Consider the following 23,092-nt stretch of genomic DNA (forward strand, 5'->3'; position numbering starts at 1 on the left):
TGGATCGACAAGATTATCTTTCGATATGACTTATTAACTATGATATCTTTACATTGGAAAAAATATCAAATGTAATGGTACTTACTGAGTATGTATCATGTGAGCTTGTGTGACTTAGGATCCATACTCGAGGTAAGTTCACCCTAAAAGTCACAAAAGTCTCCAAAAGGAACATCAATGATTGAAGTTCAACAAAGATGTCACTAATGAATCTCTTATATTCATGTTGTCTTCTTTGCAATTTAGCCAATTGCAATATAATCTAAGTTTGTTAAATCCATTATGGTGTATTACTTGGTACTCTTCCATGCTAATACATCACCATTAAAAAAAGCACGAATTCCTTCTACGAACGAAATCATGTTTGTTAGTGTGGGACTTAGCATCAATGTAACTTTTACATTGATCTCTTCTATACTAACAAGATCATTTCCTCTATCCTCCCAGGACACTTAAGAATGTTCTCGATCTTAATTCATTGATTCTTGCCAAATTGATCTGTTCCAACTTGTCATGCTCAAGGCATACGAGTCATCAAATCAGGTACATGTCATGACATATATGATCGATCCAATAGCAGAAGCATGTGGGAAACAACTCATTTCCTTTAGCTCAATAGTAGAACTAGGACATTAGCGTCACTCAATGTCATGACATATCTTATTAAGTATGAACTCCTTCTTGAGTTCTACGTGTCGAATTACCTCAAGATTCCATGTACTTTAGCTTAATCCAATGAATCACTTTGATCTATCTCCACTAGCTTTGACATATGTATGGCTCATATTTATTTCTCGAAATTCAAACTTCTTGAACTTTCTCGTTGAAAGTAAAGTTTGGTATGTATCTGGTAGACATCATTCGATGATGGTTCGAACCCTAAGTAAGGGCATTATTCTTGGAGGATTATTGGTCTGTTCGATTTTGTGGTTTCAGTTCAAGTTCATAGGAATCTGTGGTTCCGATATGCGAGGTTTGGGTTCAGGTTTATTGATGTATAAGAGAAGAAAGGCGGGCTGCCATTAAATTGCATAGAGTTTGGGTGTTTATCGTTGCGTTCTCAAGGATTTGTCGAAATCCTTCATGGTTATGAAATAATTAAGGTTGGTCAGACCTTGAGTGAAAATTTATTTGTTGTTAGGTTCATGCCATCAGGGACGTGCATGTTGTCCTCGCCTCAGAAGCTATTGGAGGAATTTCTCATTATAGTCAGTGGTTCCATTCAAGAACGTCAAGAATTAGCTCAAGAAGAATTGGGCCGCTCGGGTTGGTACCAATTTTTAAGAGATTGGTTAGCTTGCAGTTCAGATCACTATTTATAGTCAAGGATGGGCATCTGTTGTTCAGCTTTAGAGTTCAATATGTGTATTTTCTCTTGGAATTTGTTTAGTAGTATCTGATGGGTTTTGAGCAATACATCAATCCTATGGTGTACATGCAAACCCTAATAACTTTGGATCTAGTTTGTCTAATGAACATGCAATTGATAATCCAAATCCATAAACCTTAGATCTAATAAACTATAACTAAAATTAGGGTTTAGATCTTACCTTTGATTGTTATATAGCAATAACAATCAATCCTTGGCTTTAGAAAGCTTAGTGCCTCAAGTGTTGCACCTCTAATGGAGTCACAAACACCACTAAGCAACTTGGATGAAGAGGGAGGAGAGAGGAGGCACCAAAAACGGCTGGAAACCCTAAAGGAAGTATTCACCACGTTTTTGGGGCCATAAGGGTTCCTTATTTATGCTGGCTATTAGGGTTTATAGCTAGGAAACCCTAATCTGACTGCTTAAGCCCTAAGCAACCCATTGACTCCCTCTTTAGAAGCCTTGGATGATTTCTAATGGGTTTCCCCATAGAATTCGTCCACTCCAACTTCTATGGAGTCCATTAGCCCATCTATGTAATTATCTTATAATTACACATAAGTCCCTTAAGTTTAATTAATCTCTTTTAGCCACACAATTAATTCTTAATTAATTCTTGACTAATATTAATTAAACAATATGATTTCTCCTTTAATATATTATTCTCATAATATATTAATAAATCATAATTAAACCTTTCTATCCTTAATTCATCCTACATATTGCTATGGTGAAGGCAACCCAAAAGGACTATGCTCATAATCGGGTCAAGTACATACCAAAATAGTTATGGACTTAGACACTAATCCAAAAGTCTCCCACTTGGATAAGTCTAATAACTATTTTGCATAACTTCAGAACCTAATCAGCAATCATAGCTTTCAAAAGCCGTTGTCAACTATGATTTTATCAGATAGCGTGCCCTTTAGATAAGGGATCACATATTCCTCCATTCTCAAGATATCGTATAGACACAAGACATGAATTTCAATCATTCTCTCTATACTGTTTCCTGACTTCCGATTTATGACGACTGACAACAGACTACAATTGAACACATCAACTTAGTCCCGGCTTGGCCAAGCGCTTAGGGTGTCATCACTAAATCACCGAGGGGCCCACGGATATCGCTTTTATCCCACTTTGGGTAAAAGGAATGGATAAACTTTGAGTCAAATGCTCGCTTGCACCTACTGATCGAATCACACACAACAATAAGTTTTATAAAAACAAGTTACTGGTGTGTTTACTTATCATTAATGTGCGACCGCCCAACAAATAACAACTCACACATCTCGGTTTCAAGAATATACAATATTATCGTCTCACAATCACTCGTGATAAAATCCATGAAGTGATTCAAGTGAGCATGGGTTTAATCCAATACTCTAATCTTATTAAAGCACTCATGAACTCTGCAGCGAACTTGTGCTTTGTCTAAACACTTTAGACAATCTACAGACAGATTCATTACAGTCTTTCTTCATACCTACTTCCAACGTATGACCGACTGTGGAGGTTCGAATAACCCAGTTATTCTGGAAGTCAAAACATGCAAACTGAAACACAACAATAATACTTAATCCTATATGGCCCCAAACTTGTGAGAGTAAATAAAACACTTCTATTTAACCACCATATTGATTACTCATCATTTATCATTTAATGTTTCGAATAATCAACTCATTACTTGAATTACAACAACAATTGTCCCTTGCTCCAAGCATGCACACTTTGTTTCCTATAGTCCATGCTTTGTGAAATAGATCAATTGAAAACTTTTCCAACGATGCTCATTTCACAATTCCTAATCCGCATCGTTAGTGTAAGAATACAAGGTTCTTGCCACTACTAGAATATGTTAGATTCTAACATTTTATGCAACAATCCTTTCGTAAAGTCATAGCACAAAAGTCACCAAGACTTGGCCAATGAAAAATACAAGGTTCTCTATTAGAATTTGTTACAAAGCAATTCTATAGATGTGATGTCTCTCACTCAAAGTACATTCCTTTAAACGTCCTTTTGCATAAAATTTTATAATCTAGACATAAATTCTCAATTTCCAACTCCCAATATGGAAACATTTCCATATTTGACATATGACAACTTATTCTTAATAGAATCTTATCTATTCATAATAATGTCGATATGGTCCATCCAACACTATACTTCCAACTACTCACAAGCAACAAATCCTTGGCGAACCTTAGATCATCCTTTGATAGTTGTTTAATTATTTTAGTCAAAAAACGTTCTAGTCCCTTTTCCCTCTTAATGCGCTAAGCATTTGGAAAAATTTAGAATGATCAAACATTATAGCATATGCAATCGATCCTATACCTGAAGCATATAGGACACGATTCATAATGTCTTACATAAAGACGTGATACTTAACTGGTCTTTTGCTATAATATTTCGAATTGCCATGTTCTCACAATTTTGATTATGAAAAAAGGATGCCGTAATCATAACCAAATTTTGAGAATGCAATTATCCTTTCCATATATAGAATTTCCTCATGTTGAACCATTCCAGCACAACATTCATATATATTTGACTAAATTTGATTAAAATTCCACAATCTAAGCCTTTAGATTTGAAATGAAGTATAATATTTTCTCCCTTAATTATAGCAAAACAACTTTTCAACCCCTACAACTCTGCCAAGTGAATCTTTGTTTTCTATAATTAATATTGCTAACTTGCAATACTTGAAATAATAATCATGCTCCCACTAACACGATGATTATTACCATACAAGCATAACACTAATGCTCCCACTAGCATTGACATATATTCATAAAAAATCTAAACTTTTAGAAAACAATGCTTATTGAATTCCTTAAGTTCATATTTCTGAATACTTGATGCTTTGATAAGCCTTTATCTAAGCTTCTTTAACTCATACACCTTTGTCTTAGAAAGCTCACATGTGTGTCAAAACCACTTCAGAGCTTATGTTACTAAGTCCCAAATGTTCAGACTAATTGCCAAATCTCACAATTCGAACTATGAAGAGGGATGCCGAAATCGTAATCGAATTTGATAATACAATTTTCACAATTGCAATCTTCTTAAAATCTCTCTTATTGAAAGCATTTCCTTACAATCATTTTCATGAAGGAGGGAAACCTTATGAAACTTAGATTTTAAAGTGTATGTGTTCCTATCCATGTGAATTTGTGATAACAACAATCATAAGACAATGTTTGTGACAAATCCAACTCATATGGACTGAACTTGTTCAATCTTGATTTCTTGCCTTATGGCAGCATGAATTCCCACCATTGCTTCCAGGTTGTTAAGCAGCTCACCCTTACCTTATCAATGTACTTTCCATTGATCAGGGTGCCTTGCCTTTATGCAATCTAATTGAGAACTCATAGAACTCTTATTATATAGTTGACTTAATCTAGAATGGTACAGAAACAAAATTATGTCAACACAATAGGTCGCCAACCTCAAGTCGTGTGCTAGTGATTAACTGTTGGTTTATTCTTGATTAGCTCTTGAACTTTTCAAGACAATTGAGACTCCCACCGACCTCTTGACATATATGATTATCTTATCAAGGAACTTTCCTTGACAAAAAAAATATTCAAGAGTTAGTGCGAAATCTTATCAAGACTAACACTTCACATAACTGGTCCTACTTGGTCTTTGTCTTATCTAAGACATCACAACTTACCAATTTCAAATATACAATAATAAGAAAACTTTTCCCAATTCCACATTTGTTGAGTGTTATAAACCTACTAAAGACATGTCACTCAATTCTAAATCTTGGAGTATGAATCTAAGATTTGATATTGGAACGAAGTATGATTGACTTCTTGATTTAACCATTTCCACAATTCCCGATTCCTTTTCTTAGACATACAAATGTACTAAGACTCACTTAGAGGATCAATTGAGATATGGTTCTTAATCATTAAGACTTATCATAAAACACAATAAAAGGTACTCTCCATTCTTCTTAGAATGGAGAAACTTTTATCTTTCTGTCTTCTTGATTCTTCTTATTCGTTCTGCCATTAATTGAAACGTTTTCAATCAACTCAGAATTACACTTAATCTTATAAGTATAATCATATTTACTAAACTTTAGAAAATTATGACCAATACTCTATCTCTCTTTGTGGCGGACTTGACCAGCGCACAACCAAGTGTACCTGATCCCTAGACCTTCACTTGAATCTTTGTCAAGGAATTAGTCTAATTTCCAAATATGAAAGTTTTTCATTCATCACACAATGCAGGTTGCATGATTCCAAGTTTCTATCCAATTGAAACTTGGGCGATGAGAAACTCTCCATATTTGGTAAATCCTCGACATTTCCACGAATAACATAATTAAGAATCAAATCCATTATTGCTAATAGTAGAAACATTCAAACATCAATTTTTTCATACATGCCATTGCAAGGATAAATAAATAAGACAAAAAACAAATTTTATTTTATTGCGGAAAAACTTTGTCCTTACAATGCAATTCAACTGAAAAACTATGCTATTACATATTCCTAAGCAATTTATTCTAACTCCAAGTAGTAGCTCAAAAATCCAATCTTCAAACAATGCGATCGAAATCCATTTTCTTCACGATTAGATTCAGATCACTTCTTCCCTTAAGCTTCCTCTCTTTTCTTGGATCCTACAATACATCAAGATGTAATCTTATCACATCATGAATTAAGAATCTAGAATAGGAACTCAAAAGAGTTAGATAATGGATTTTACCTGAAGTAGAGCCATATGCCTAGACTCTCCCATCTCTTAGATCTCTCAGGTCGTTTGGGCAACTTTGTCTCCAATGCCCCTTCTCTTGGCAGTAAAAGTAAATGGACTCCTTTGGCACAATACATGGGACAATCTCATTCTTAGTCCTTTCTGGACTTCCAATGTTGCCAGTGTCCATTGAAGTTTGGGAGTTTGATTCATCAGACAAATTTGCTTGACCAACACACCAAATCATTGCTGATTCAGTAGCTATAAGCAAATAGGTGAGATCAATGAGGGTCACGTAGGTTTCATCATATAGTACTCTCTTACGAACTCACTATATGATTCAGGAAGTGACTGAAGAACCCAGTCAACAACCAACTCACCTGAAATCTCGACATCCAACATCCTTAACTTGTCAATGTGTGACTTCATCTCTAAGGCGTGTGCACACACATGTTTCCCATTTTCGTGTTTACTTGCCAAAAGGGCTTGAGTGAGCTTGAACTTTTCAAGCCTTCAAACTTGTGGGTCAGGGAGAATAATTGGAGGAGGTGGAGGAAGTGAAGCATGATCTTTGGTTCCTCGATCATATCGTGGAATATCATCTCCATTTGGAAAACTTGTTCCATAGGATTTGGGAAAACCATTGTTAGATTCAGACATCTACAAAACGGGAGAAATTCAAGTCAAGTTGATTAGAATCCTTGATGTAACACCCAAATGAAACATCAAGGCTAGGATCCAACACAATACTCTACAACCTATAAGAGGGATGCCGTAATCTAGTTGCAGAATATTCGAAGGTAGGTAAATGACGATTTACCAATTTCCACCATGAAAAACGAAAAAGAAATTTAAGTTTTAAATGAATTGAAACTCCTAGATCTTTTGAGATTCATTGAACTTTGCAATGGCATGTTTAATCTCGATTATGCCCTACTATTTGCGACTGGGATGTCAAGGATCACAAAAAAGGTGTGAATAACCATGCGAATCACGTGGTGCACTCAATGCTACTACCACCTAATCAATGTGCCGGTTAGCCACACACGCTCCATTGATCTATGATAAACATCGAGTCACCCTTCGCTACCAATGCCAAACCCAAATTAGTGTGCCGGTTAACCACACACGCTCCACTAACGTCTCGACAAGGGTACAAAGTGTCATTCCATGGATTAGCATACAATTTCACATTTTGCCTAAAGTAACTATGATTTCGGAATTTGAAAAAACATTTAGTTACTTTGTACTTCATTATACTTGTAATGGAAGGTTTCTGTCATATCCTACCCGTTCGGCTAACGACCCTCTACTAGTCAAGAGTGCGATGGATAAGAGTGGATACCCATTCAATCGCCATTTTGTACGCAATTTCCTTAAACATCCCTTATAGACCAGCTTCGTGAATGAGGCCTACTAACGGTAAGACTGACTCTTTACTCATATATATATATATATATATATATATATATATATAATATTAGACTTTTAATGTTACATATATATAGTATAGGGTGTATTTTACACTTTTAAAATACTAGGTGGTTTTATTAACTTTCTCTTTAACTTTTAATTAACTTAACAAAACCATGTGGGTGTAATTTGAACTTTTCAAAATACTAGGGTTTTAGAATTTAAATATTACATAATTAAACTATTAATCAGTGACATCCCCATTTTCACGGCCAGAAAAGATCGATTTTGTTTATGCTTTATAAAAATTAGAGTACCTCTTTTAATAAAAACGTTGTGGAATTTGTTCCCAGAAAAACATGATAATTAAGTTATCAAAGAATTTCCGAAGAAATGTATTTTTTATTCATTTTAAAACATTGGGATGTCATCATCAATACAGGAACATAAGCATAAACAGAAGTTACATTTATTTACACTAGTGATCTACATCTCCTTTAAATCTCTCAGTGTAAAGTAGCTTCGTATCGACACCTGTGATACAAATAAGCTGGAGTGGGTCAGGTTGGGAAACTTGGTGAGTGCATAGGGATTTCAATCCCACAATGTTATATCATATATATAATTTAGAACTCACAAAATATACAATTTCACCATATATGTATAAGCAACTCTTATTCCACCCCGTCGATCCTCACAACGAGACTATCCATACTCTCAAACCTAAGATTAACCGTTTTACCTAATCCATACTCCCGGATCAGAAATGAACGGCTTTACCTAATCCATACTCTCAGATTAATGACGAATGGTTATACCTAATCCATACTCTCGGGCTAGGGACGAATGACTAATCCATACTCTCAGATTAATGACGAATGATTATGCCTAATCCATACTCTCGGACTAGGGACGAATGACTATGTCTTAATCCATACTCTCGAACTAAGGACAACTGACTATGTCTTAATCCATACCCCCGAATTAATGACAGTTGACTATGTCCAATCCATACTCTCGGACTAGGGACAATGACTGTGTCTAATTCATGCTCCCGGATAAATGCCATATACTAAAGTTCTATTATCTGAGTATAACTCACTTGTACTCGAAAGAAAATACTACCCAATATTCCTCCTAATTAATTTAGGTCTACTCTTTATCCTAAATCATCATATATAATCAGGTATGTTCTTTAACACGTATTTCAGGCAACATCAATTAACTCGCACATAAACATATAATTAATACTTCAATCAATACTTGTATTAAAATCATGTTCATGAAAGGGACTATGCACTCACCTGATACGGTGGTGACTCGGTACTTGGACAACACTTCGTTACTCTTAAAACAATTTCCCTCGACAAAACAGTGGGTTTTTCGCAAAACCGGGCTGCGCTGGAGCAACATTTCCGAGCCAAAATACCCTTTTTCTTGGGACTTCGGGAGCCTCGGGGCTTCCTTCGGGTGCTAGAGAGGTTCCCTAGGCTTTTTGGGGGGTTAGAGAGAGAGTTTAGAGAGAGAAAGTGAAGTTGGGAAGGTGTGAAAATGAAGGAGCCCAACACCTCTATTTATAGGCTGGAAAACAGCTCTACTCGTCGAGTAGGTCCTCCTACTCATCGATTCCATGCCAGGTGTCACCCTCTGGTGGCTTGCCTTGGGGAGAAAGCCTTGGCCCTTATTCAGCCACGTCATCCGATTTCGCACAGCACCCTGCTGACTTCTAAACCCCGTAACTTTCGCATATAAGTCTGTTTTCGACGTTCTTTATATCCACGCGTAGGTAAAAACAAGATCTACAACTTTCATTTAGACTCCGTCGGCTAATTCTCGAGCAATCTTAAATTTAACAGTAGGAAGAGATTAGACTGTTAAATAACCGCGAAGAATTCGTAACTCCTTCATATGGACTCCGTTTTCGTCTGCCTTTCTATCGTTGAGTTCCTATTAATGAGATCTTAAACTCTCATTTAGGTTGCGTCGGCCAAAAACCGCTCGAGCTAAAATTCGACTTTCGGGCCGTGCACTGCTATGCCAAATCTTAGAAAAATCATAACTTCCTCAAACGAAGTCAGATTTGGGCGTTCTTTTTTTGTATGTTATCAGTTTAACGTATACTACAAATTTTGTTTAGATCACTAAGGTTAAAAAGTCCTCTATCTTAAATTCACTATTTACGTCTCCCGGTGTCGTGCCGGTATTGCCGAAAAACTTCGACGGGCCATAACTTTTTCATTATAACTCGGATTTCGGCGTTCTTTATATGTACGGAACCCTTGATACATATTTTACAACTTGGTTAAGATTATTTATTATAAATAATACTTTGTCGAAAAGTCGTTTTCGACCCCTATTATCTATAAATTGACTAGCCCAGATCTAAGAGCGTTACATAATCAAAATTTTAAATTCCAAATCTTAAGGGCAAGTTTTGAAACATTTCAAAAACTTTAGGGTTTAGAATTTAAACAATATGATTTCTCCGTTAATATATTATTCTAATAATATATAAATAAATCATAATTAAACCTTTCTCTCCTTAATTCATCCTACATATTGCTATGGTGAAGGCAACCCAAAAGGACCATGCTTATAATCGGGTCAAGTACATACCAAAATAGTTATGAACTTAAACATTAATCCAACAGTATGTGTGTCATTGTTACTAGTGGTCGACACATCTTCAATCGTTGATTATTTCGTTCATCGTCCACAAATAAGGTTGTTCGAAGGTTTCGATTTGTATCGGTTGGAAGTTTAATTGATGCGTCAACCATTTGTCAAGCTTTGTAAAGTGTACATTTTGGTTTCTGGATATGCATACTCTTAGTTGTTGGTTATGGAATTATTATTCTTGGTTATTGGGAGTTCGGATGTTGGGGCGGTGTTGTTCGATTTTTAGGTATGACCTTGGATTTATGCATAGTTCGATTTAGGCATATCGCATTGACAGGGTTGGTAATCAGGTTGATTCGATCAAGGCTCTAGCAACATTGCTAGATATTTTTGAATTTTCCTATGAACTTGGAAGTATTATCAGGTTCTTTAGGCATTAGTGGGATCTGTTCAGTTTCAACTTAGGTGTGGGATCTTATTTCGGTTATTCATGAGGAGGTTTCTATTAGTGGTTGAGGTTCGTCACCCAATGGATTCATTGGTACTCCACCCTTTGGGTAAGGTTCTGATGAAGAAAGGACACGATCAACATGTTGAGCATTTTGTTTTTTCCTGGAGAGTGAAATGTCGGCAGCTCCATAAATAATATTATGAGGGGTATACATGGACCGAGTATGATAGCATAAGAATACTTGGTCCGACTTTATGGCATGGTTCGTCAGTGGAAACCTTGACTGTGGAAGGGTTGTGTGTTATAGAAAGGTATATATGCTATGGTTTTGGTAAGTGTTGAAATAGATGTTGTCTAGATTTCTTCAAGTCAGTGGGATGATGGTTGGGTATCCTTAGGCCCATGTGGTGCTGGTCATGAGTCTCTAGGCCAGTGAAAGGTGATTTTGTCATCTTTCCTAAAAGACAAGATTCACATTCATCATCTAGCCTTAGGTCAAATGATTCCAACACTCCATCCTTTTGGACTTGGGCGATGCGTTTCTTGTTAATGTGCCCAAGATGACAATGCCACAAGCATGCCTTGTCTAAACCATTGGATGAATCAATGTGAAATACACTATTACCTAAGCTATCAACACAAGTCATAGTTTCATACACATCATGACAAGGTAAAGCTTCAAATATAAAAACACTATTTTTATAAACAAGAATTGAACCATTTAAATCATTAAATGAGTATCGAAAACATTGTCTAAACAATGCATGAAATGAAAGAATGTTTTGTGTCATTTTTGAAGAATAACAACAATTAATCAAATCTAAAATAACATTACTACTAAGCATAAGTTGATAAGTCCCAATCTTTATCACAGGAGAAGATCGCCTATTGCCCATGATCAGATTCATCTTCCCATGCTCCACCTCTTCACTTTCTCTTAGCCCTGCAATTCAGAACAAATGTGAAAACCACATCCTGTATCAAGGACCCAAGAATAAGTAGATGGTGACTTATTAGTTTGAATAGTGTGTATACATGCCGATGATGGCTTCACCTTACCATCCTTGATGTCTTGCAAGTATTTGGGGAAAATCCTCTTCCAATGGCCCTTGTCATTGCAATAGTAGTAGGTGGCCTCTTTGAGGTCACTAACAGCTGGAATGTATGAGTTGGCCTCGCCTTTGGTCCATTGCTTGATGACCCAACTTGGGCCTTGTTATTCTTGTTAGCTTTAGGATCAACCTTTCTTTTCTTCCCTTTTCCTTTACCAATTGTGAGAACGGGAGCACTAGAAGTAGTGGAGGGGGATTGACTCTTTCCCTTCAATCCCGAATCAGTAGTCTGTAGCAGGTTGTGGAGTTGAGCCAATGTGGTTTCTGTGTTTTCCAAATGATAAGGTAATATAAACTAATAATAAAAATTTAGCAAAGAGTTCAAGAACATGTCAATGGCCAACTCCTCACCAAAATGCACATTGAGCTTAACAAGGCGCTCCACGTATCTTTGCATTCTCTGCACGAGGTTACAGACAGACTCTCCCCTTTTCATCTTGAAAGCCATGAGGGACTTGACCACTTCAAACTTTTCTTGACAGGCTCTATTGTGGTAATTTTGCACAAGGTTATTGTTCATCTCAAATGGCTAATAGTCCTCATAGAACCTCTGCAACTCAGGAGTCATTGTGGCGACCATGATGCAAGTAAATTTTGTTGTATCATCGCAGTGTTTTCTGTAGGAAGCTAGTTGTTTAGGAGTAGCAGTGGCTTCATTGACTTCAACAAGTTTTTCTTCAAGGACATATTTTTTTCCCTCTAATCGAAGAGCCATTCTGATGTTGCACATCTAATCGTGCACATCCTTCGAATTTTATGTTACTTTTGAAACAACGTTTTTGTAAACAATTATTGACTTGGGGTTGTTTTGGAAAAATAAAAATTTTACTCTAATTGTTTGGGATGTTACATAATCCAATCCCATTTCACCATCAATTCAAAATTCTTAATTTGTGTTTTCTAGGGTTCGTGGAACTTTTTACCCAAATCATCAAATCCATCAATTGGATGATTGGATTGAGATTAGAACCATGGAAATCACCCAAGGAAGTTTAAAAACCAAAACCCTAATTAACGAATCAAACTAATTTCAACATTGGGGTTCACCCTAAACCCTGAATTCAAAATTTAGAGTTAGAGGAGGAGAAATTATACTTTAGATGCCTTTGATTCCTCTTTCTTTTGCTTGGACATTTAAATCTCCACTTGAATCAACCCTAGAAGCTCTTGAGAATCAAACATCACCATTAAAGAGTTTATTTCTTGCAAATCACGATTGGAAGAAGGTATGAGGAGGTGTGTGCATCTTATTTCCCCACCTTTTTCACATTTGGTCCCTGTAATTTACATCTTTTGGCCAAAACCCACTAAACCTTAATATTTTAGATTTTAATTTAAGCTTTGATATAATAATTCCTTAACCCTCACCTTCTTAACCTTCCTCATCCATTTAACCTTAGTGAGTCAACACTTAGTCAAACATACTTTTTCAAATTGATAATTTTGGTCCTTTAACTTTGAAATGTTATCATTTCAACCTTTAACTTTCTAAGATTCATATCAACTAATGATATGATCATCATTTAACGATTTAATTATGAAAATCATCCTTTATTTAATTACTTAATTAGTTTAAGAGCATTACCTTAAATTTTAGGATGTTACATTTACTTTTTAATTAGTACATCCAAATAGCCGATTAATGATATGCATTGAAAATGACATGCATCGACAATCGATAATCAATTTGATACCTAATCCAAAAAAACTTATTATTGATTGTATGTGTGATTATAACTTGATCAACTATACAATGAATTTAGCTCTGATTCTTGATTCAATTATCTCAAAAGGTGAGCCTTCATAAAAAAAAACTTAGAGGATCTCATATAATGGATACCGTAAAATATGATTTGAGAATTGATGAATTAAATAGATGTCGACCCAATCGAGTATAGTGTAAAACTCAAAATCAAAATGGAGCCTCACACGGTATGGACATTTATTGATAGTCGGTTTGAGCAGTTGTTCTCGACTCTATATCAGTTAAGGTTTTGTTGGGTCATTTGTTTGTATATAATATGGTTGATAGTTAAGATTTCAGTTGTACTTTCATTGTTTATAAATATTCAACTTCAAGATTAAAATTAATCCATTTTTTCATATGGTTCCATATATGGTAATGTTTTACATCAACCTTTTGATTTGGTATAAAAAATAGTTATTTCATAGTTAATGATAATGACATAGATATTCTAAAGAAATATATTTGTTATCATTTTAACTATATAGTTATATTCCCACGCTTTGCGCGGGTATTCCCTAATAAATTAATGTTAGGAGTTAATAACTTTTAGAACAAATAAGGTTCCTAAAGAATGTCTTTCATATTTTCCCTTTCTTTACATACCACATGTTAGGGTCCCCATAAGAATCATAATAACGGATTCTTATATGTAGAGTGCATGAGAATCACTTTATCAAGGGATAGTTCGACAACAAAAGCAATTTCAAGTGGTTAAAGTAATGCTCTATGGAGATGGTTCAAGATGCAAAATGCCAAAAGCATCATATTTTTGTTCGTGACAAATTGCGAAAGTTTTATGTAATGTTAATTGGTCCTCATAGCCGTTATGTAATTGTCGAATCTAATTGGCCACAGAAATTCGGCTAGGCATGCACAGAAAGGTTTCAAAAGAAATATAGCGCAGACACATGTAATGTTCGATCTCACTGGCTCGATAATTGACGAACAAATAGATGGGAATTCGATGATCATAATTGTTAACAAATAAATATAATCTACATGACTACATCTCCAGCTTGACATTGAAATACATAAATAATTGCATAGGGGAATAGGGGAATTGTATATTTATTAGATTTCAGAAAATAATATGAAGTAATGGTTTTCTATTTTGTACAATTATTTTTAGCCATACACAACGATTTTTGTTTTATACGATTATATTGTATAACTGTATAAACCGTAATTTGTTGTGTATGACTAAAAGTGCTGTGTACAGATTATTCCCCATTTTCATAGTATGTATAATTTATAAAATTAAAAGATTAACTATAAGTTAATTCACAAATTGGTTTAAACTTTGAACTTCAAATCTTAAGTCAACAAAGGTTCAATTTTCTAACATTAACAAATAAAAACATGCAAGACAAAAAAAAAAGTCATCTCATAATCTACACTCATATGTTTACAAAATTATAACTTGAATGGTAAATTCAGAACCAAAACTCTAAAATTATATAATCTAACACTACAAATGATGCGCCAATATCATTAGCGAAAAAGACATATTTGATTAATCCACTTAAGATTCTTCCAAGATTTAGGCAAAAGTTGGGCTTTTTGCCTTCAAATTGGGCCCGTCAATGCCCACTTACATAAGTCAATTTTTTAATGCATCTTCAATATTTTTGAGTTGTATAGGTCGCCTTCGCCAAATTATTAAAAATGCATGCGAAATATTATTTCACAAGTTTCAACTACATTTGGCATGTGACCCTGAGAAATCCCATTTCATAGGTGACCCTTGTGATATTTTGTAAATGTAAGAAGTAAGGTTGTTAAGATCACGATCCTACCTAGGATCATTTTTGAGTTTGCAAGATCGGGATCGTAAGATCGAGATCGAAATCCTAAGATCCCAGAAAATATAATATAATTTTAATTTATAATATTTAATCATGAAAAATATTTCAAACATTTAATTTTTCGTTCAAAAGTTATAAAAACTTTAAAATATTAGTCATGAGTCACAATAAAAAATGATAAATGGTAGATTGGTAAAGGGTAAAAGACATAAAGTGGTAAAAAAAAATACCATTTGCAAAAAAAAAATCAAAGGAAGGTAGGATCGGATCGGATCTCGATCCTACGATCCTACCTACGATCTTACGATCCTACCTGCGATCCTACCCCAAATACGATCCTTTTACGATCCAGATCGTTTTTCATACCTAGGATCGTAGGATCGTACGATCCCACGATCAGGATCACGATTTTGACAACCATGGTAAGAAGGATTCTTGAACGTCGATGAAAATCGCAGTCAATTTTTATCATAAATAAATTTATTTAATTTATGAAGACTTTAACAAAACACACAATAATCATTCAAAATACTTGATTTTTTCAATCCTAAGCTCTAGAATTCTTTTTATATTCTCATTATACCTATCATTTTCATATGATATAACTCTCTCTCTTTATATATATATATATATATATATATATATATATATATATATATATATATATATATATATATATATGATGCATAACCCATGTCAAATTATCCATCACGTATTCATCTTACCAAAAGAGAGATGGAATTGCAAAATGATGAGCAATCATTAGACTTGCTTCGTTCAGAAGCACACATATGGAACCATATTTACAGCTTTATAAATTCCATGTCACTGAAATGTGCTATTCAGCTGCAAATACCTGATATCATCAATCGCCATGGTGCACCAATGTTGCTCTCCGAGTTAGTGGAAGCCCTCTCCATCAACAAGGAGAAAACCCAGTATGTCTTTCGACTTATGCGCATCCTTGTTCACTCTGGTTTCTTTGTAAAACAAAGTATATCCACAACTGAAGACAACGATGAGGAGGAAACAAAAGGCTATTTGTTAGCTCCTGCTTCTCGATACCTTTTAACAGAAGAGCCACTAAGCAGTAGGTCCCTTGTGCTTGCCATGTTGGATCCAATACTAATGAATCCATGGCAACAAATGAGCAAATGGTTTCAAAACGATGATGCCAACCCCTTTCTCACAACCCATGGGAGTCATTATTGGGAATTTTTAGGTGAAGAGCCGAAGCTTAAACAGTTCTTCAACGAATCAATGGCCAATGATTCAAGGCTTGTTATGAGTGTCGTTCTAAAACACTGCGCAGACTCTTTTAGAACGTTGAACTCAATTGTTGATGTTGGTGGTGGTACTGGCACTGTTGCCAAAGCCATTGCCGAAGCTTTTCCTGATATAAGTTGTATCAGTTTTGATCTTCCTCATGTCGTTATTGGTTTGGTTGGAAGTAAGAATTTGAGGTATATTGGTGGAGACATGTTTGAAGTTATTCCCAAAGCGGATGCAGTTGTGCTAAAGGTATACTTTGATTTTAAAGTAGCGTTTATTTTCTTTTGGATATTTTATTTCAATCTATTTGAAGACATAATTTCTAATAAATATTTATTGGTGGGGGTCAATGAAGACAAAATTTTCCAACTCACATATGTTGTTGAAATATATTATCTATAGTTATACATTACTAGTTAGACTGAAAGTTTATATATATATATATATATATATATATATATATATATATATATATATATATATATATGCACTAATTATGTATGTTAATTCGTGATTTTGGTTTATGAAAAAACAGTGGATATTGCATGACTGGAGTGACGAAGAATGCATAAAGATATTGAAGCAATGCAAAGAGGCAATCCCGAGTAAGGAAAATGGAGGAAAACTAATCATCATAGACATGGTGGTGAAGAATCACAAAGAGGACAACAATTTACTCATGACTCAACTCTATTTTGACATGCTTATGATGACTGTGCTGACAGGAAAAGAGAGGAGCGAAAAAGAATGGGCAAAGCTCTTCCTTGATGCCGACTTTAGCGACTATAAAATAACTCCAATTTTGGGGTTAAGATCTCTTATTGAAGTTTATCCCTAGTTAGGTTACATTCTTTTATATACAACTTAAGTGTTGGTGAAGCTACTACAATATGGAACTTGTTTGTATGTTGTTTCTTTGTATAAGTGTTATCCTTCAACATGTTTCATTTTATAAATATTCAGAATATATCATAAGTCGTAACAGCCTTAAGACAAATATGGCGAACAACCTTAAGACAGATATGGCGAACGAATTTGAGATGCCGATCCATTCTCATCTGACTTGACAAAATCCCAGGCCTAAGACTATCTCCAACTCATCTCCATTTTTTCTCCTATAAATGGAGTAAAAATTGGAGTAAATAGTGTTTCATCTCCAACCCTACTCCATTTTCTATCCTATTTTTTAACCCCAAAAGTATCCATTTTTATAACTTATATATATTGTTAAATACACTCCTCTACTAATTAAACTATATGTTTATGATTAATTAATATAAATTAGTATATAACATGATAGTATAAATATTAAATATTACATTTAAATTATAATTAGTAGATAAAATAAACTAGAAATGTATAAAATAAAAATAAGAGGGACTAAAATTGGCAACCAAACTTCACCTCAATTTTTGGAGATATGAATAATATATTCATATCTCCAAAAATGGAGGTGAAAATGTGGTAGGGTTGGAGAAGAATAGGGAAAGAAATGGAGGAAGAAATAAAATTTGAGGGTGGGTTGGAGATGCCATAAGCAACGACAAACAATGTAAAAATGTTTAAAACCCAGGGGATATACAAAAAAAAATCACAATAGTACTTTCGTATATTTTTTTTTTTAATTATAACATAGTAATAGAAAAAAATAATAGTAGAAAGTTATAAAAAGCCTATGAAAATTACCTTAAAACCATCATTTATTGTCAAAGAGAAGGGAGCATTTATAGATGCTATAGTATGCCCCCGATCCTAAAGGACAACATAAAACAAATGGGAAAATGACTTGAAAGGGTAACGAACTTTCGACTTTTGTCACATTTAGTCACTAAACTTTTTTTCATTATCTATTTGCCATTGAACTATTGAAATTGTTCATATTTTACCCTTATGACCGGCTGTTACCAGTCATAAGGGTAAAATGTGAACAGTTTCAATAGTTTAGTGGCAAATAGATAACGAAAAAAAGTTTAGTGACTAAATATGAACAAAATCGAAAGTTCATTTCCCTCTAAAAAGTTCAATGACTAAATGTGAACAAACTTCCTATTGTATTATGTTTTAGCAAATTATTTATTTTTGTTTAATTGTAGCAACATTTGTTGATAAAGAAATCTATGAAATAAAAAAACAAAATGTAACATCCGGATTTCCAGGTATCATAATTTAAGTATTTTTCTTTTGATTTAAGAAGAGAGACTCGACGAGTTGACGCCTTAACTCGTCGAGTAAGGTCGCGACTGATGACTCGGATTAATGAATGGACTCGACCAGTCCGCGTTGTTGGCAGAAACCCTAAATCTTTGGGCCCAAGCCATATTTAAAGGCACTTATGACCTTCAATTGCGACTACCTTTCCCATAAGTGAGAACCCTAGCGAGCTTGAGTGTGTAGAGTGAAAGAAAGAGCTATCTTGAGCTTTTTGGTGTGATAGATTTGGACCCTTCTAGGTCCAGAGAGCCGAGAATATGAAGCTTTAGTAGAGTAAACCTTGGGGTTCGAAGTTAGGAAGCATTTATGTGATTTTTATGGTATATATAGTTATTTTCATCTTACACATAGATATGAAGTATTTTATATAAATTACGTGCTATGTATGCATATTATTTGAATACTTGTTGTCTATGCTGGATGAACGATTTTATACACGTTTTAAAAGATTTAAACGGTATATTTATTTTATTTCTACAAATATGTTGCGGATGAAACATGGGTAGATGAAATAGTTGGTGTATGATGAAATAAAATGATGAGAGATAGGTGATGATAATTAGGTAAATCGATGATGATGAGTATGTGATGTAGGATGAAAGGAGATACCATAACCTTAACCGACAATATGGCGATGTAGTCATCTATCAGAGTACAGATGGCGACCACGGACTATTCTAGACAACTCAGTGGAAACACCAGCAGGCCCATAACCTGTAGGTGATGAATTACGATTTCAGGCGATGTTGTAACTACGTATTCATGCGATGATACTCTAACCCCTTACTATGAATTACGAGTTCAGACGATGTTGTAACTACATATTCATGGGATGTCACAAATTCCGCATGCCAAACTAATGGTCATAATTCACATCAGTGAGAATGGTCCCTTTTTTTGTAAAACCAAAATCAGATTGGGAATTTTGATTTTTTATTTTGGAAAATGTCAAACCATTGGTTTTTTATTTTAGTTTTGGTTTTTTGTTTTTTTTTAAATATATTTTCAGGGTTCTGTTTTTTTTTTATTTCATAGATTTCTTCATCAACAAATGTTGCTACAATTTAACAAAAATAAATAATTTGCTAAAACATAATACAAGAGAAAGTTTGTTCACATTTAGTCATTGAACTTTTTAGAGGGAAACAAACTTTCGGTTTTGTTCATATTTAGTCACTAAACTTTTTTTCGTTATCTATTTGTCATTGAACTATTGAAACTGTTCACATTTTACCCTTATGACCGGCAACAGCCGGTCATAAGGGTAAAATGTGAACAGTTTCAATAGTTCAATGGCAAATAGATAACGAAAAAAAGTTTAGTGACTAAATGTGACAAAAGTCGAAAGTTCGTTACTCTTTAAAGTCATTATCCCAAAACAAATACATGAACTTATAAAAACGTCTTCTTGGATGAAGAGATCTATCATAAAGAAGTCACAATCTCTAAACAACATTACATAAAAAGACTAAAAAAAGAAATAAATATATAATGAATAATTAAATTTCAATCTTTGAATCAGCAGAAATAAAAATCAACTTCTCAGCCTTTTCAATCGAGTTTCTTGATTGAGTCCTCTTTGAAAATAACCAATTCAATTTGAACCCACATGAAGTGGCATGTAAAAAATCAACCTCAATGCAACTTTTCTCAATGATTTGAATCCAAATAAATAAGATTCCCAAACTAATTAGCTACTCTGTGGATTAGCTATTCTCATATTTTGTAACGCTCGTCTTTCTAAGCTAAACATTATTATAATTATATAATAGTTATGGTCAATAATTGTAACATATTTCGAAGTAATGAAGAGAAATTAGTTGGGTATTATGTGATTTATGTGCAATATACGTACTTATAACGATATAATAAAATAATAATAAAAGTATCGTCAAAAATATAACGTAGATTTGACCCAATATCTTTAAAGAAAGTTGGAGTGGTCGAAACAAGGATTTCAGGGATATAAGAAATGCTGAAATCCGACTTATAACAAAGAAGTTATGACCCGTCGAAGTTTTTGCGACAAAAAATAGATAGATATAATAACTCCACTAAATTACAATTTATACATTTTAAAAAATGCCAAAAAAAAAATGGTTAGATTAGTATTTATTTGTTTGAATTTTTATGATACATATATAACTCCACTAAATTACAATTTACACATTTTATCTTTTGGTCATGTGGTAGCTTTGTGTTGGAAAAGCTACTTAAAAATTTGCCAAAATAAAGTTATTTTTGTAAAAAAAAAAATTGATATTTTTTACAAAACTCTTGCGTTATATGATGTGGGGATTAATGAACGAATAATTATGTAAATTTCCTAATTATTTTTTTTTGGAATTGATGATATACTAAAATAGATATGTTAAAGTGTTATATGATGTTATTTTCTATTTTTAGGTATTTTTGTGATGAGGTAAAAAAAAACTACCAAAATAAACCATCCATATCAATGTAATTATACTATCATATTTCAAAGATAGCCTCTACTATACTGTCAAGACAACAACTATTTCATATTATCAACAAATACTTTAATTATTAAAATGTACATTAAATCACTTTTAATATATAAAATATTGCTATAATTAGCAACTAATGTAATAGTTATTTAAACAATTAACTAAAATAAGAAAATAAAAAATTAGTTTTTTTAATAAAAATGTTTGGACCAATAGAATCATAGATGACATGACCTTTAACGAAATTAAAACTTTCAAATGCCACACCGATGTGGCTTCATGAAATGCTGACATGGCAACATCTGATTGGTTAGAGTGATGTATACCTCAAACAGAGCCGGTCAAAGTCAACTCTAGTCATCGTCTTCTTTTCTTCTCTAATCTTCAAAGAAACCCTAACACCTCACTAGATCTACCAATGGCGATTTTTCCGAGATCAGCTCCGACCCTCTTCCTGTTACTAACAACAACACTTCTCTCACTATCCACAACCCTTTTTTTCACCGGCGCCGCCAACGCCAACGCCGATGCAGATCTAGTCTCCGAACTTCAATCCATCCAATCCCGCTCCTCCTCCGGCGTTGTTCACCTCTCTGACAACCTTCTCCGGCGTATCGTTACCACGAAACCACGATCTTTCTCCTTAATCATCTTCTTCGACGCCATCCAACTCCATGATAAATCCGAACTCCACCTCAAATCACTCAAATCCGAATTCTTCCTCCTCTCCAAATCCTTCGGCATCAACAATGAGAATTCCCCATCAGCACTTTCCAAGCTCTTTTTCTGCGACATCGAATTCGGAGAATCGCAATCATCTTTCGCCCAATTCGGTGTTAACGCCTTGCCACACATCCGCCTCCTTCCACCAGATGCGACCACCTTAAAAACCGACTCGATCTCCATGGACGCCGGTGATTTCTCTCGTTTAGCCGAATCCATGGCGGAATTTATCGAATCGAGAACTAAACTCAAAATGGGTCAAATTCACCGTCCTCCAATTCTCTCAAAAACTCAAATAGGGTTCTTAATCGCTGCATTCCTGATATCCTTGCCATTCCTGTTCAAAAGACTATTAGCTGGTGAAACACTTCTACACGATAAGAGGGTTTGGCTATCCGGTTCTGTGTTCATTTACTTCTTTAGCGTTTCGGGAACTATGCACAACATAATTCGCAAAATGCCGATGTTCATATCCGATAGAAATGATCCAAGCAAGCTCGTCTTCTTCTATCAGGGATCTGGAATGCAGTTGGGTGCTGAGGGTTTTGCCATCGGGTTTCTTTACACCATTGTTGGCCTGTTGTTGGCTTTTATGACTCATGTTTTGGTTAGGGTGCAGAGTAGGATTGCACAGAGGACGATAATGATCATTGCCATGATAATTTCAGTATGGGCTGTGAGGAAAGTTGTGTATTTGGATAATTGGAAGACTGGTTATGCTGTTCATGCTTATTTGCCTTCCAGTTGGTGAAGCAATGATACTGGTTTGTTCTACTTTTTTTGAATTTTATCTAATAGCCATGGCTGAATATGCTTCATTATGCTTTTATACATGTTATTCCTTCAAAACCTTAGGTTTAAAGAACTATTGTTACTCTTAATAGTCTCCTGTTTTTCATTTCCAGAATCGATTACTTCTAGAATTATGTGATTGACTCACTTCACATGCCGTTTTTTTCACAGTCTTAATTTTGCCCACTCTTGATGATTCGATTATATGGTTTCTGTTTCTGTTTATACTAACAATCAACTGTTTCATATTTTCAATAGAATTCTATCCTTAAGATGGTTGCTATCTTTAAATTGTAAGTAATGTATGCTTTTCAAAATATCTATTTTAGCTCAATATCATAGTTGAAGTTGATAGATGAATTCCACCTTCAAGTTT

General features: G+C 34.4%; 2 protein-coding genes across 2 annotated transcripts; both read left to right on the forward strand.

Annotated features, from left to right (window-relative positions):
- Positions 1-15,963: 15,963 nt before the first annotated feature.
- Positions 15,964-17,486, forward strand: LOC111920146 (trans-resveratrol di-O-methyltransferase). Its single transcript, XM_023915732.3, has 2 exons — positions 15,964-16,771; positions 17,058-17,486. Exons 1-2 carry the CDS (start codon positions 15,986-15,988, stop codon positions 17,358-17,360), a joined length of 1,089 nt encoding a protein of 362 aa, XP_023771500.1. The 5' UTR covers positions 15,964-15,985; the 3' UTR covers positions 17,361-17,486.
- Positions 17,487-21,562: 4,076 nt separating this feature from the next.
- Positions 21,563-22,870, forward strand: LOC111919949 (probable dolichyl-diphosphooligosaccharide--protein glycosyltransferase subunit 3B). The gene has a single exon (XM_023915519.3). It carries the CDS (start codon positions 21,620-21,622, stop codon positions 22,673-22,675), a length of 1,056 nt encoding a protein of 351 aa, XP_023771287.1. The 5' UTR covers positions 21,563-21,619; the 3' UTR covers positions 22,676-22,870.
- The last annotated feature ends 222 nt before the right edge of the window (positions 22,871-23,092 follow it).

This window comes from Lactuca sativa, chromosome 4, assembly GCF_002870075.4.
Source record: "Lactuca sativa cultivar Salinas chromosome 4, Lsat_Salinas_v11, whole genome shotgun sequence".
In the NCBI taxonomy this organism is placed as follows: Eukaryota; Viridiplantae; Streptophyta; class Magnoliopsida; order Asterales; family Asteraceae; genus Lactuca; species Lactuca sativa.

Bases quoted from the DNA above. Each gene is read 5' to 3' on its own strand.
- LOC111920146 (XM_023915732.3), top strand. From the start codon at position 15,986: ATGGAATTGCAAAATGATGAGCAATCATTAGACTTGCTTCGTTCAGAA. The intron at 16,772-17,057 runs GTATACTTTGAT...ATGAAAAAACAG, and splicing joins CGGATGCAGTTGTGCTAAAG to TGGATATTGCATGACTGGAG.
- LOC111919949 (XM_023915519.3), top strand. From the start codon at position 21,620: ATGGCGATTTTTCCGAGATCAGCTCCGACCCTCTTCCTGTTACTAACA.